The sequence below is a fragment of the Micromys minutus genome, assembly GCF_963924665.1.
Source record: "Micromys minutus genome assembly, chromosome: 1".
NCBI lineage: Eukaryota > Metazoa > Chordata > Mammalia > Rodentia > Muridae > Micromys > Micromys minutus.
This window is the reverse complement of record NC_137969.1, coordinates 90,867,950-90,882,429: the sequence shown is the minus strand read 5'-3', so window position 1 is coordinate 90,882,429 and position 14,480 is coordinate 90,867,950. Positions and strand designations below refer to the sequence as shown.

Genomic DNA, 14,480 nt, shown 5'->3' with positions numbered 1-14,480 from the left:
GATTCCTAATCCATGGACCAGAAGCATCCCAATTCTCATTAGAATACACCCATAAGTTGTGGTTTTCTAATATAGGTATCTCCCAGACACACAGGGCAAAATACAAACATAGACTTTATTAATTGCTGCTCAGTCCCCAGAGAAGATCTTTCATTATAAAACAGTTTTCCATACAACTGCAAGGCAAGAGGTTGGAATGGTACTGATAACAACAGGTGTGAAAAATACCTGACCAGGTAAAGACATACAAGGCTTCTACATAGTCGATTCAGAGGACGCCTACTGCACTTCCTTTAAATAAAGCCAGGCAGTGAGAGCTAGCAGTCTGCATCACACTGTGGGACCCAGAGCCTCCACCCTTGCGGGCAGGCCTGGGGATGGGCAGGTTGAGGACTGGGAAGGCCCTGCCTCCAGCCTCAAGGAGAGGAATGAAGGAGGTGAGCCTAGGGTCCACCCACCTGTGCTGCCCTAGGCACGCTCTGGGGTACTGAAGGGGTATTTGGGAACAGTCAGAATTTTGGTTTACTTCCCCCCCAGCTTTAATACTTTGTGCTTCAGAAGCCTGGAATTTAAGATGCTGCAAAACCCAGAGTATGGCAGTATCTCTAATGAGGCTGGGCCTTCATCCCCTCCGCCCACCTCTCGAGAGAAGGGAAGGGCAACACCTCAGTTTATTTTTCGAAGGTTCCTTCCTCAGAAGTACCCAAGGTGTGCATCAATGTGAAAGCACATGATAAAGGAAGTGTGCAGAGACCGGCTTGATCTGTGTGTGCAGCACAACCAGGCTCAAGTCGTGACTCAGGCTAGCCACTCCCACAATCACCTCACTCAACAGATGATAGTGATACAATCCATGATTAGACAAAGTTACAATATACTGTGGCACAAGGCTATGTTTAGTCCACGTTTCTTTCGCTTACGCTCGCCAGGAAAAACTGGCCTCTAATTATATTATACTGATGAGGTTTGCTTTGAAGTTTTTATATATTCCAAAAAAGTGTACAAAACTGCCGCCCAGCAGGGGGAGCTGGTCTTTATTTGGCACTGGTATTGCTGAGAATACTGTGCATGTTGTAAGCATTGGTCTGTTTCTCTAGAGCCTTCTTCAGCTTCAGCTCCTCTAATTTTTTCCATAATTCTTCTCGTTCCAATTCTTTCTTCTTCTCTCTGTAGAGAAAGCAACAGTTACTACAGAAGGGCTCTGAGTCAGCTACGGTAACACTCGGGCTTTGTAGGGACAGGTAAAAGCCCCACCCTCCGCATACGTGCAATCTACGCACCCCTCAGTTTATGTTCAAACTGAGTGATCTCTAAAACTGAACAAGTAATTTGAGTACAGGATGTAAACACGGGCCTTCACCAATCTCTCCTGCCTCGTGCTTTCTGGACTCAGAGCAGGGTTCTGTCTTCCTGGCCTTAAAGTCATAGCTGTGACTGTTATGTTGACTTCAGATACCACTTTCTGATGATCCACAGTACTGAAATGTTCAAGATCTCGGGGCATCCAGTGTAGACAAAATGATTTCTGTACATGCTACTAAACTACTGAAATCTTGTGGCTCAGCTTGAGCTCTGGAAGACCACGATCCACATTTAAACCAGTCTGTTAGAGGAGGAAAGTCATGTAATGAATGACCTTAACAAATTTATAAAAATGCCAGTATTAGTGGACAATGGCTGTAATGCTCAGAGGCTTTCAGATTACAATGCCTCATCATCTATTCACCCAATGACTAAGAGACAGACTGTTCTGTACGGGAGATCATGAAATTTTCAAAACTCATCAAGTACCTCTGTCTTTCGGCTTTGTAGGAACTGGTAAGGTCGTCAAAAAGTTTGCCATTCATTTCCATTAGAGTTTTTAGCACATTGTACACCAGCGCTACAATAGTCCTGAAGAAAAGAAGCCAGTTCTGGGTTAGAGGCCAGCAACACTGAACACACAATCAGTAATTAGTGTTAGATGTTGAAACTAAAGGGCAAAACTCAAGCCAGAGATGATGGACCAGTTTCTAATGTTTACACTCTTCATTTGTAGTTTCATCTTAGACCCTGGGGTAGCAAGAGAAAAATGTCACAGAAGTTAGAATGAGGCCACATCTCCCTGTGGTCCTCAGCTTCAAGCTTGGGGAGGCCAGCTGCTTCAGCTGCACCATGTTTCCACAGTGGCACTGGACCACATGCTGGTAAGACCATTGGCTGAGGAACATCCACAAACAGCTTTATAAGGGTAAGTAGTGTGTGGAACTGTGACCGTAACCTTCAGGATAGCTACAAATCTGTACAGGCTTCCTCGAGAAAGGAAAGAACTGATACATGAAACACATGAGACTTGGGCATGGAGGCAAACGCCTGTAATCTCAGCACTGAGCCTGAATTCCAGGCTAGCCTGTGCTATTTATATGATAAAATTGAAACCAACTACTTACTGATTCCAGTGTTCTTTGGAAATTTTATACAAACTGGCAAACATGATGGGCAGGATCTTATCAATATTCTCCTCAATCAAACTAAGAATATATTCATTATTCCAGAAGTACAGTGCTCTTTCTGCAACCTAAAAAGACATCAGAAACCTCAAAATCTGCAGGGAAAAAGGATGGCACAAAATCAGACTGTCACAAAGAAAGGAGAAGCTGGTACCTGAAAGTGAGAACTCGAGACACACTTGGATATCTGCTTAAAAAGTGGCTCTTCAATTTTTTTGAATTGTGTTGGTTCAATGACATCCAAGATTTCTTCAATTTCTCCTAAAAACATCACCTAGGTTTTAAAAAATTGCAAACGTTAGGAAGTGGGCACAATTCAGAGAGCAGGTCAAGATTGAAAAGTCTTGGTGTAAATGCATTTATTACTATTAAAACCCACCTCTTTCTGACTGCATGTTTTTGGCCAAAATTTCAGGAGTCCTCTGATCACCTACAAAACCAGCAAAGTTTAGAATAAATTCAACAACTGGGGGTGTGTAGGGGTGTAGGAGGCATATCTACAATCCCAGTCCATGAAGGTGCTGAGGCAGGAGAATTCCAAGCTCTAGACCAGCTCCCATGAGCTAGTTAACCTCATATTTTACTCATTCTGAAGTCAAGCACTGAGCACTCGGCACATGAAAATTCCTGGAACCAGACACTGCTCTAGGTTCTACACAGCTGAGCAAAGTCTGTGGTTTTCAAGGAACAGGACCAACGTGAGTGACACAGCACAAGAAAATGATGCATGGTGTGAAGGAAGTTATTTTATGAGAAAATTTTTGTTTTTCAAAGACCATATAATGTAACTGAGTATTGAACCCAGTGCATGCTAGGCCAGCCAGCTCTACCAACCAAACTCAAGCCTCAGCTCAGCAGGGGCAATCAATCCTAAACGGTAATTCTCAGTGTCTGAACTTTAAAGAGCACAATGTTTTATGGCTGACAAAATCGGGACAAAGACTTTAAAAGGAGACAGTCTACTTCAACAATTTTGCCATGCATGCAGAATTTCAAGCACCCCTAGGGTTAGCCTAAAATACTTGAATTTCAATCCTTCAGTTAGATAGTGTTCATATGTAAAGTGTTTAGAAAGCATCCTAGCAAAACACTCATTTTACTTAGGGTTACAATTGTTTGTGTATAGTAAGTTCCGTGAGCCCAAAATCCCAGCATTTAGGAGGCTGAGGCAGGACAATCACAAGTTTGAGGCCAATGTAGGCTAAATACAGCTCTAGATCAGCTAGGGACTAAAGGCTCCCTAGCCGTCTGCCCCACCCTGGCTCATCTAAATCACTTTTCTCAATAACTACCTTCTAGGACTGGAACCCAAACTGCTGAAGGTGAGGAAACCTTTTTGCACTTTATTTCTGAACAAAACTCAAGGAAATGCTTCTAGGACTCCGTGACAGGAACAGAGTCCAGTGAGGAGGGCTGACAGTGGATCTTACCTACATCTTAACTATTACTCCCACCAGTTTATACCTGCTACCTCCTGAGCATGCTCCCTGCCCAGGCTCCCAGAAGCTGCTCCTACTATGTGACAACTGACTCCCCAGGTTGCCATAAAATGCCGGTTAGACACACACACAAGCAGGGACAGAACACTCACCGGCTCCGTCAGTGTTGTGTCTTTCTCCAGGAACTGCACAACACAGTACGCCAGCTGAAGGGCAGAGCCAAATGTGAGACGTTAGTGACAACGGGACAGGTTTCACACACACACACACAATTTCACTTCAGTTTTAAGTTGCAGTATGAGATGAATAGATTTGAATTCAACAGCACCTTCACAACTCTCCAACATTTTGCCTTTGAGATTTACCTGAGCATGAAACAAAGCCAACCCTTTTGCAGTGTGCATAGGGATTAAGACCTTCATTAGAAATTGCTTGTGTTCCGCTTTCAGAGGCAATGCGAAGCCATTGATGATGCTGCAGGGAAGGAAGGCAGGAAAGGGTTAAGTGGCCACTGTTAACAAAAGTTACACCCTCCGCAGCCCAGGAGCCCAGGAGTTACAGTAGGGAAGCCTGCTGAGTTCTGTGTGTCCCATCTTGCCCCCCCCACCCACCCCCTCCCCGGGGCAGTTTGTAGTCTGCAGAAGCCACTTTAGTTCTGCATAGCTGCCTTTAATGTGCTCCCTTAAGGCAACAGGAGCAACTGTCTCAATGCAGTTAGACTTTCCAGCATGTCCGGGGATAAGTGGGGAGTTTCCCCTATAATTCTATCATTTCTGTTATGTAGTGAACAGAAAGGAAATGTGTATATAAAACCAAAGACTCCTTTAAAGGAACAGTTGGATTTGGAATGGCTGATCAACACTGGGTAAGACTTCCCAGCTGGGAAGAGCTTCCAAGGGGGAAGGCTGTGTAGGCCTTTGAGGCCGTACACACAACAGTATTTTATATATATGCCAAGGCCCTGAAACCTGAAATTGTCTTCTGCTCTGTTTGTTAGGGATTAAACCCAGGGACTCTAGCATTGTACTCAAAACTCTCAAATAGGAACTCATTTCAACTCCAGCACTTCAGCAACTTAATTCTTAAAAAAAACAAAAAAACAAAAAAACAAAAAAACAAAACCCACCCTGACCTACCTTCCCAATATTTCAAGGAGCTCAGCCACACCATTGAAATGTTCCGTTTCATATATAAACCTGAATTTGAAATAAAGATAAATGTAATAAAATGTAATCACCAGAAAACTGGCAAGAAGGTGAAGAAACTCAGCCCAGGTCAGCAGTAAAAGCAGACACTGGCTGCTTATCCCCAAGGCGTCTACCTCACACCTGACTTTTGTTTTGAGACTTTCAACCCCCCCCCTCCCTCTGACCCTCCCGGCCTGACAGGTGTGCGCTACCATCACACCAAATGGGCTGCATCCCAGCCCAAACCAAGAGCAATAACACAAGACCTATTTCCAAGTCACACAAGACCTCTGCTAAAATTTGCCACATGAGAACCAACGTGTCGTTTCATCTGGATCATTATATTACACTTAAAATATAAGAAAGACAGACGGCTTAAAGAAACCCTGTCAAAGTAGGAGGCCACTGTTCACATGAAAATCCAAGGAAAAGGGGTCCTTTTTTCCCAACTGTTCAGGGGAGGCAGCCCTCACCTCGCACACTAGCCTGACCTCTTCATTAACTGACACAAGGGATAGTGAACCTGAAACACATGTGAGGCACGAGCTTCTACAAGGTTAAGCTGCTGCCATGTGACAATCATGGAGTGGGCAGGGGTGGCTGGGGTGCCATCAGCTCGCTGGGTCGCCCAAAGGCACTTGGCTCAAGAGAAGGCATGCGGCTAAGAATGCTCTCCATGATGAATTTACCTGAGGAAAATGTTGTTGATTTGCTTTCTGATGAATGCTCTCAGCCCGAGGAACTTCCCGTAGATGCGGTGCAGGACAGTCTTGAGGAAGTCGCGCTCTCGTGGATCTTCACTATCAAAAAGCTCCAGGAGCTTTAAGAAAAATCTGACAAATTACTTTAAAAAAATGATCCAGCTAAAACCGCTCTTTTTTCTAATTCTGATGGTAAGATTACCTATGAAGTCTGTAACATTTTTCCTAAATATTCTGCCTTACTAGATTTTATCTTTGCTAAGTAAATGAAACTAAGAAAAGTGTATTTCTACCTAATTCATTTTTATGCATTCTTTGTATCGTTTTAAAGAGTATAAACACTTTCTAAAACTAATTTTTTAACCTTACCATTGACTTTAAAATTCTTCGCTAGCATAATTTTTAGTGTTATGTTTAATTTTTTTGATAAAACTTACTATTTTTATTTATTTTTGAGACAGAGGCTCATTGCTGAGCCTTGAACTTGCACTTGTCTTGCCTCTGCCTCCCAGAGTGCTGGTTTTGGAGGCCAGGCAGACTGCGCATCTCCAAATACAGTCTACCAGAACTGCACAGACCCTTCTGTTCTAAACTGAGATGCTGGACGTGCCCAGGGAAGGTGACAAGCTCTTTCTTCATTCTGTCTTTCTGTGAAGATTTCAAACCCAAGCAGACATTCTGAGGCACTGATAAGTCGGGTTCACATGCCCGAAACAAGCAACTTCCTTGTGGTTTGCACCCATTTTTGGCTACGTTTTACTGCGTGAGGCTCCACCCGAAAATACCTACAAAGCACTACCAAATTATTATATTATATAATTATATAAACCAAATTATTATAATTAGAAGTGTCTAGCCTTCTCATTTTAGCCTTAAATTCATGTTTCCGATGTTGGTTTATTTGAGAGATGATTTTGTTCAAAGCAGATTTATCTCTAAGGGGCACTAAAAGCTCAACAGCAGTTGTTAGCCAAGTTTTAAATCTAGACATATTTTGAAATATTATAATTAAATAAACCTAATTAGAAATACTATATTTGTACCTAATTAGAAATATTATGTTTGTACCAGGAAACCTGGTTTTTCTGGATCTGTTGCCCTCAAACTATTCTTAAGAGTAACTCAATCACAGTCAGAGTGTCTAGTTCAGTGGTTTCCAAACTGTGGGTCATAACTCCTTTGGTGGTCCCATATCAGATATTTTCATTATGATTTATAGCAGGAGCAAAATTACTCGTATGAAGTGCAATAAAATAGTTTTATGGCTAGGGGTCACCACAACACAAGGAACTATATTAAAGGGCCACAGCATTAGGAAGGGTGACAACTGCTCTAGTTCAAATCCAGACTGTGTCATTTACTAGCTGTGTGGCACTGGATATGGGCTCTCTCTTTACAACAAGCATGACATTTATGAAGTATCCAAATGACAGGTCTGTGTTCACAAAAAACAATGAATACATCTTAGTTTTCTTGGGAGACTACCTTATTTGAACATAAATTTAAAATATGTAGTGCACCCTCCCCCCACCCCGGCTCTTTTAACAGAATCTCTCCTATTCTGAATTTTAACTTTCAAAAGCTGAGAATTCTCACATGCCAGTTTTCAGAAGCACTCCCTAATACCTCAGAGAGGCAGCTGCCGGCAGTGCACAGAACTGCTGGAATCAGACAGTTCTAGACACTCCGGGAGTTTGAGGTAGAAGGTAGGACACGGTTCCTGCTCTACTAGGTTTCTCCTGGCTCTCCTCAGAAAAGCCCAGCAGTGAAAATACCTAGAGCAGCAGGGTACTGCAGCACTGGAGGGGGGTCCATCTGCTGTCATCGGAGAGACAGTCAATGTGTGCGGTTTCACCAGAGCCTCAGTACACGCCACAGGCCAACCATACAAGAAAGTAAGTGTGCGTTCTTTGCAATAACCCCAAAAACCCCGTTTTAATTGGACTGACTTTACTCAGGGTTGATATGTACGCTGCACTGTTAGCAAACATCTCATCTTGCGTAGTTTTTGAAGGGATCAGCAGGCGATGTTATTTGAGCCAGGAACAGTTCAAATTTATGTATGTGAGTATGCTGTCACTCTCTTCAGAAACATCTGAAGACCCCATTACAGCCACCATGTAGTTGGTGGGAATTGAACTCAGGACCTCTAGAACAGTCAGTGTTCTTAACCACTGAGCCACCTCTCCAGCCCCAATATATGGAATCTTTATCATCCAGGACACCCAACAGTGGTCTGTCTGTAAGGTCTTCATAATGCAGTTAAACTGTGCTCTCAGAATGATTCCTAACAAGGTTTACATAGTGATAGCTTTAAAAGAGAAAATGGAAAAAGAATGGTTCACTTGACAGTTCTGTTTAGGGCCAGACAATTTCAAATGACTGAAGAGAGGCTGCTAAGTCTTCAAGGATCTTGACAATAAAAACAAATGGACATATTCTTAGAAATTAACTGCATGTTAGTGTCAAGAAATAGAGGTGATACCAGAAGGCATTCATTCCATGTGCTCAGCTATTCCTCTCCTTAATGGTCCCATTTTATTTTATTTTATTTACCTGGAGCTTAAGAAGCTGGTCAGGGTGGAGCCTGTGGTGCTAAGGGGGAGGCGGAGACAAGCAACTGGTATTCAGATGCTAGATGTGCAGAAAGGCATCCACAGCTCAGTAACAATTAAATACTCTTAACAACTATTAAGCAAGTGTTAAGATACATTTGAGATCTAAGAGTCCCTTACCTGTTGTACAAACTTCTGATCAATGTATCGCTTTGCAAGGCTGGGCTGGAAATCAGGACTCTCCAAGAATCTCAAGAAGAATTCATACACCAACTGTGTGAGAAGGTAAGTAAAAGCAAAAGGATGTCGAAAATATTCTGAATTACAGTTCCTGTAAAAACACACCTTTCTTATCAGCCCGAGTCCGTAACTATTTCTAAAAAACAAAGTTTCAGAGAACCTTTACCTTCATAGTTTGGCTTTTCTCCTGATTAGCTTTTTATCAAATTGACACAAGCTACAATTATCCAGGAAGAGGAAGTCAACTGATAAGAATGCCTCCATCAGATTGCCAGTAGCAAGTCTTCAGGGGCGTGTTCTGGATTAATGACTGATCTATGCAGTACCATCCCTGGGCAGACGGTTCTGAGGTGTTTAAGAACATTAACTGAGCAAGCCAGTAAGCAGCAGTGTTTCTCTATGGCTTCGGGGTCAGTTCCCTGTCTCTAGTCCTTATGTCCCTCCTTGACAGACTGCCCTCTCTTTCTAGACTGTTTTTGGTCATGGTGTTCGTCACAGCAAGATGTTCTAACTGAGCAGTCTCCTGAGCCACAGTCTGTGAGGGCTGTGGTTCTGCATCACCCACTGAATGACCATAATTTATGAGTGCCCAAGGTATCAGGCTTATGCGCCCCCACCAATTAATTCCCTAGAGTCCCTTAAGCACAGGCTCAGAATGAGTGGGTAATGTGGCCACTCCAGTTTTAAAAACCAAGTCTTCCTATTAGACTAGGCCAAGGGTCTAGCAAAATGGCTCAAGAAGGTAACTGGGCTTGCCGCCAACTACTGCCCTGGGTACAATTCCCAGGGCCCAGTGTGGTGGAACATAAAAACAAAACAAAACAAAAAACAAAACAAAACAAACAACAAAAGAACCCCCACAACTTACATGGGTTGTCTTGTCTGACCTCCACATGTGTACATACACAGACACAAATAAATATACACGTAGAACATGAAAAGTGAAACAGGAAAAGTGAAATTGAAAGCAGTACACCTGAGAGTAACAAAGTAAACTGCAGAGGCACAGGCCTGGGAAGGAAGTATATACCAGAGCAAATAAACCAGACGTGTGAAGCCCCGTGCAGCCTGTGTGACTGCACACACAGCCTTATCACTACAAGTCAGAGCTAAAGTAACCAAGGGGAAAGCACAGCCAGACTCTTAAAAGTCAGACAGCAGTGGTGCACACCTTTAATCCCAGCACTCAGAACACAGAACTTAAGGCCAGCCTGGTCTGCAGAGTGAGTTCCAGCACAACCAGGGTAGTAATACTCAGAGACACGGTCTTGGAAAAACAACAACAACAACAAATAATAATAAATAACCTAACAGCTATGAAAGCTAAGAATCTGGCCTCAAGATACAACTTAATTTGTAAGCAAACCTATCAATTAAGCATTCTAAAAATACAAGAGAATTAGATCCTAAAGTACAAGGTCACTTAAACATTTGGGGATCTGGGAAGATGGCCCAATAGGGAAATCTCCTGCCTCACGAGTGTGAGGATTGGAATTTGGATCCTTAGCACCTGTATGAAAAGCTGGACCAGTCTGGATGTGCAGGGTGGTTCTGATGGCTCAGCAGTTAGGAGCCCCAAAGCTCAGTTCCCAACACCACAGCAGGCAACTCAGCAGGGTCTGCTAACTCCAGTTTCAGGGAATCGGATGCCCTTTTCTGGCCTTTGTGGGCACCCACACTCGTGTACAACATACAAAAAGAATATATCTTTTTTTTTTTTTTTAAAGCTAGGCAGGTGTGGTTGCCCACTTGTAACCCCAGAACTTTGGAGGAAAAGGCAGATGGGTCTCTGTGAGTGAAAGCCTGGTCTACACAGTGAGTTCCAGGCCAACCAGGGCACCTTACCCACCTGGGCATAGGGAACAAAGTTTATTTGATTGAGAGATACCCAAATTTTTTTTTAATTATTTATTTCATGTGTGTGAGTACACTGTCGCTGTCTTCAGGCACAGCAGAAGAGGGCATCAGATCCCATTACAGATGGTTGTGAGCCACCATGTGGTTGCTGGGACTCGACTCAGGACCAAGGGAAAAGCAGCTAGCGTTCTTAACCACTGAGCCACCTCTCCAGCGCGAGATACCTAAATTTTAATGTTAATTGTGCATTAAGAACACAATAAAAACACTTTTGCTTTGGGGCACAAACATGCCACAGCATGGGCCTGGGATGCTGTGCGGTTCAACTGACTTTTCAGAGAACTAGCATAACCCTTGAGAGACATATAGGACATCAAGCCCAAGCCCCAGATTCCAAAACCAATATGTGGCTGGACGCTTTGCTGTTCATAAATTCATTTTTTAAATTGTATAATTTTATGTGTGTGTGGGTGTTTTGGCTGCATATTTGTCTGTGCACCATATACATGTAATACTTAGAGGAGCCAAAAGAGGGCGTCATATCTCCCTGGAACTGGGGCTGTGATGTTGGTTGCTGGGACTCACACCTGGGTCCTCTGTAAAATGATTTCCACCTACATAATTTCCCCAACAACAGTGCACATAAAATGACTAGTCTGCACGCAAAGCCTGCTGTCAGGAGCCAACTTAATGGCACTGAGAACAAGACAAGACTATTAATACGTGCTGCACGAGCAAAATAAACAGAGAAGGAACCCCTGGCCTTCAGAGCTGACAGTCTTCATCACAGTGAGACCAGCTTCTAGGAATGAAGCTTATCATCCTGGAAACCAAAGAGGTTTCAGATCGCCCCCAAAACATTTCATTACTAAATTTTAGTAACTTAATAGTTTAAAATTTTAGATATACACAGACCATAGACAAAAGAAAATTGTTTGTGTGCCTGTGCAATCTGATTTTGTCTTGAGTGAGATCCTACAAGACAGAGAGAAAAAGGCAGAGGGCACGCACAGGCGGAGTGCTCAGAGGACAGCTTGGAGGAGTTGGCTCTTCACCACGGGTTATGGGTCTGAGCACAGGTCACTAGGCTTGACAGTAGGTGTCTTTATCTTCTGAGCAATCTCACCAGCCCTAGAAATTGTATCTTGATAGCAATTACCATCCCCTAAAACGTTAAGAACTATTTTCTCTCGGGGAATTTAAACGGAGCCTCAAATTATACAAGTTCAAAAAAAATGGAAACACATTGTTTACTTGGCTGAGTTTCTTATGTTAATTTCTAAGAGTATATAAAAATATCCTGATATAAAATGTCTTTGCTTTTAAATTTTCAGAAACTAAAAGTCTTTCTCAAAGACTATCCAGCTACATACACACACACACACACACACACACACACACACACACACACACACACACACACACACACACACAGAGTAACATTGGCTAATGAGAATTTCATGCTTTTAAAACCCTCCCATTATTAAATATAGTACTACTAATTTTATACCAACTACAGCAGAAAATTTCACATGAACTTGAGTTTAATTCTATTAAAAAAATAATTTAAGGGCCCAGCATGATGGTGCATACCTTTAATCCTAGCACTTAGAAGGCATGAAACAGATCTCTAAGTTCAAGGCCACCCTAGTCAACATACGAAGCTTTAAATCAGCCAGGGCCACATAGTAGAAAGATCCTATCTCAAAACAACGAATCTAGCACCTTTAACTAAATACTACTTGTGAAAGACACACTTTAGATTTTTAAAAAAGACTAAAAAGTAAAAGAATGAAAAATATAAGTCATGTAAACAGCAGCCAAAAGCTGGAATTGGCTGTATTCAGATCAGACAATCTAACTTCAAAATAAGGACAAAGAGGGTTTTAAGTCAGCTGTGGTGTGCAAGCCTCCCAGCACTCAGGAGGCAGAAGGTGGATTTCTGTGAGTTCAAGGCCAGCCTGGTCTACAGAGTAAGCTCCACTCCAGGCAGGGCTACTAGAGAGACTGCTTCAAAGCAACAAAACATTGCTTTTAGAAAACAAAATCATATATTAAAATATTTTTTCTTTTTTGAAAAAAGAAATCAACATTTATTTATTTATTTATTTATTTATTTATTTATTTATTTAGTGTTTTTGAAGGTATAGGGGCATGCATGTGTCACACCTTGCATTTGGACATCACATAACAACTTGCAGGAATCAGTTTTCTCATTCTGCCACATGGGACCCAGGACTGAACTCTGTCATTAGGCTGGGCAGCTTGTGCCCTGACCCACTGCCCCTCAACGGCTCATAGTTATATTTTTGGGAGGGCAGGTTCTTACCATGCAACTGAAACCGGTCTTGAACTCATGATGTTCCTGCCTCAGCCTCCCACGGACTAGGGTTACAGGCAGGTGAACACGTACAGCTTAAAACTCAGGATCAACAGAGTGTTGACATGTAATCATTAATACAGACTAATAGCGCATACCTGTATGTGAGGCCAAGAAGCCTCAAGTGTAGGCTCATCCTCTTCAGGGTCAAAATCTGGATTATCACTTGGAGGAAGTGTCCGGAAGATGTTAGCACTGATCTGAAAAGAAGTTAAGTTTGGATTCATGCTCTCTACTGTATATGTTAATTTAACAGTGAAAAGAAAACACCCTAATGCCATAAAGCTATACATTTAGTCCAGCTCTATAAATCTAACTAACTTCCTTAGACTCCAAGCAGCTGATTACAGACTGCCTCCAAACTAACTTCCTTAGGCCCCAAGCAGCTATGGCCACACATCACCTCCAGATGCTTCCACCAACAGCTGCTCTTTCCAAATGCTGTTAAAATAAAACAGAATCAGGGAAGAGAGGGAATCGTGAGCCAGAGGCAAAGTTACCAACGTCATCTCTTTAACTTGACCATTCTACAACCCCTCCTATATCCGAACCCAGTTACAGTCTACAGCCGTAATAGAAACACCTCCCTATTACTGCAGTCACAAACCTCATGATGGGTTACCTATACTTTGATACTTGAGATCCGAGATTTTAAAACGAGGAGGGGCTCTGAGATTCATTTTAGAGTCAGTGGCAAGCACTGTTTACAATTTCCTCCTCTGCACCAACTGTGAGCCAGGACCCAGGTGACCATACACATCCTTTTTTCCACCAGAAGTTACACTATGGCCCCAGCCCACAATTCTTTTCCTTTTTTAGAAATTACTATATAGACCAAATTACTCTCAAACTCACAAAGATCTGCCTGCCTCTGCCTCCACAATGCTGAGATGAAAGGTGTACCACTAAACCCAGTTCATTTCTTTTAAGAAAGATGAACAGATCAGATAGCTAAACATTTAAGGGTAAGCTAGTAAGGGGTTGACTATAATGAAAAGATGACTGTCGTGGGGGAATGACTGTAGTGAGGGAAGACTGTAGTGGGGATGAAAATAGTGGGGAAGAAATGTAGTGGGGATAACTATAGCGGGGATGACTGTAGTAGAGATGACTATACTGGGGGTGAGGGTAGTTGGGGGATAACTGTAGTTAGGAAATGACTGTAGTGAGGGATGACTAGTGGGGGATGACTGTAGTTGAGGGATGACTATAGTAGGGGAAGACTGTAGTGGGGGATGACTGTAGTTGAGGGATGATGTAGTTGGGAGATGACTGTAGTTAAGGGATGATTGTAGTGGGGGATGACTATAGTTGGGGGATGACTGTGGTGGGGGATGACTGTAGTGGGGGATGACTGTAATGGGGGCTGAAAATAGTGGGGAAGAATGTAGTGGGGATAACTATAGCAGGGATGACTGTAGTAGAGAGATGACTATAGTGGGAGGGTGACTGTAGTTGGGGGATGACTGTAGTGAGGGATGACTATAGTGGGGGATGATTGTAGTGGGGGAAGACTATAGTTGGGGGATGATAGTAGTTGTGGAATGACTGTAGTTGAGGGATGACTGTAGTTAAGGGATGACTGTAGTGGGAGATGACTGTAGTGAGGGATGACTGTAGTGGGGGATGACT

General features: G+C 42.8%; 1 protein-coding gene across 1 annotated transcript in view; it reads right to left on the bottom strand.

Moving 5' to 3' along the window:
• Positions 1-96: 96 nt before the first annotated feature.
• Positions 97-14,480, bottom strand: part of PPP2R5A (protein phosphatase 2 regulatory subunit B'alpha) — a 43,234-nt gene continuing 28,850 nt past the window's right edge. Inside the window, exons 3-13 of the mRNA XM_080927559.1 lie at positions 12,947-13,048; positions 8,552-8,644; positions 5,805-5,935; positions 5,065-5,124; positions 4,294-4,402; positions 4,081-4,134; positions 2,869-2,919; positions 2,644-2,763; positions 2,430-2,557; positions 1,792-1,893; positions 97-1,167 (exon numbers count right to left, since the gene is read on the bottom strand). Of these exons, the coding sequence (XP_080783685.1) occupies positions 1,035-1,167; positions 1,792-1,893; positions 2,430-2,557; positions 2,644-2,763; positions 2,869-2,919; positions 4,081-4,134; positions 4,294-4,402; positions 5,065-5,124; positions 5,805-5,935; positions 8,552-8,644; positions 12,947-13,048 (1,083 nt within the window). The 3' untranslated portion in view covers positions 97-1,034. The remainder of the gene's footprint in view (positions 1,168-1,791; positions 1,894-2,429; positions 2,558-2,643; positions 2,764-2,868; positions 2,920-4,080; positions 4,135-4,293; positions 4,403-5,064; positions 5,125-5,804; positions 5,936-8,551; positions 8,645-12,946; positions 13,049-14,480) is intronic.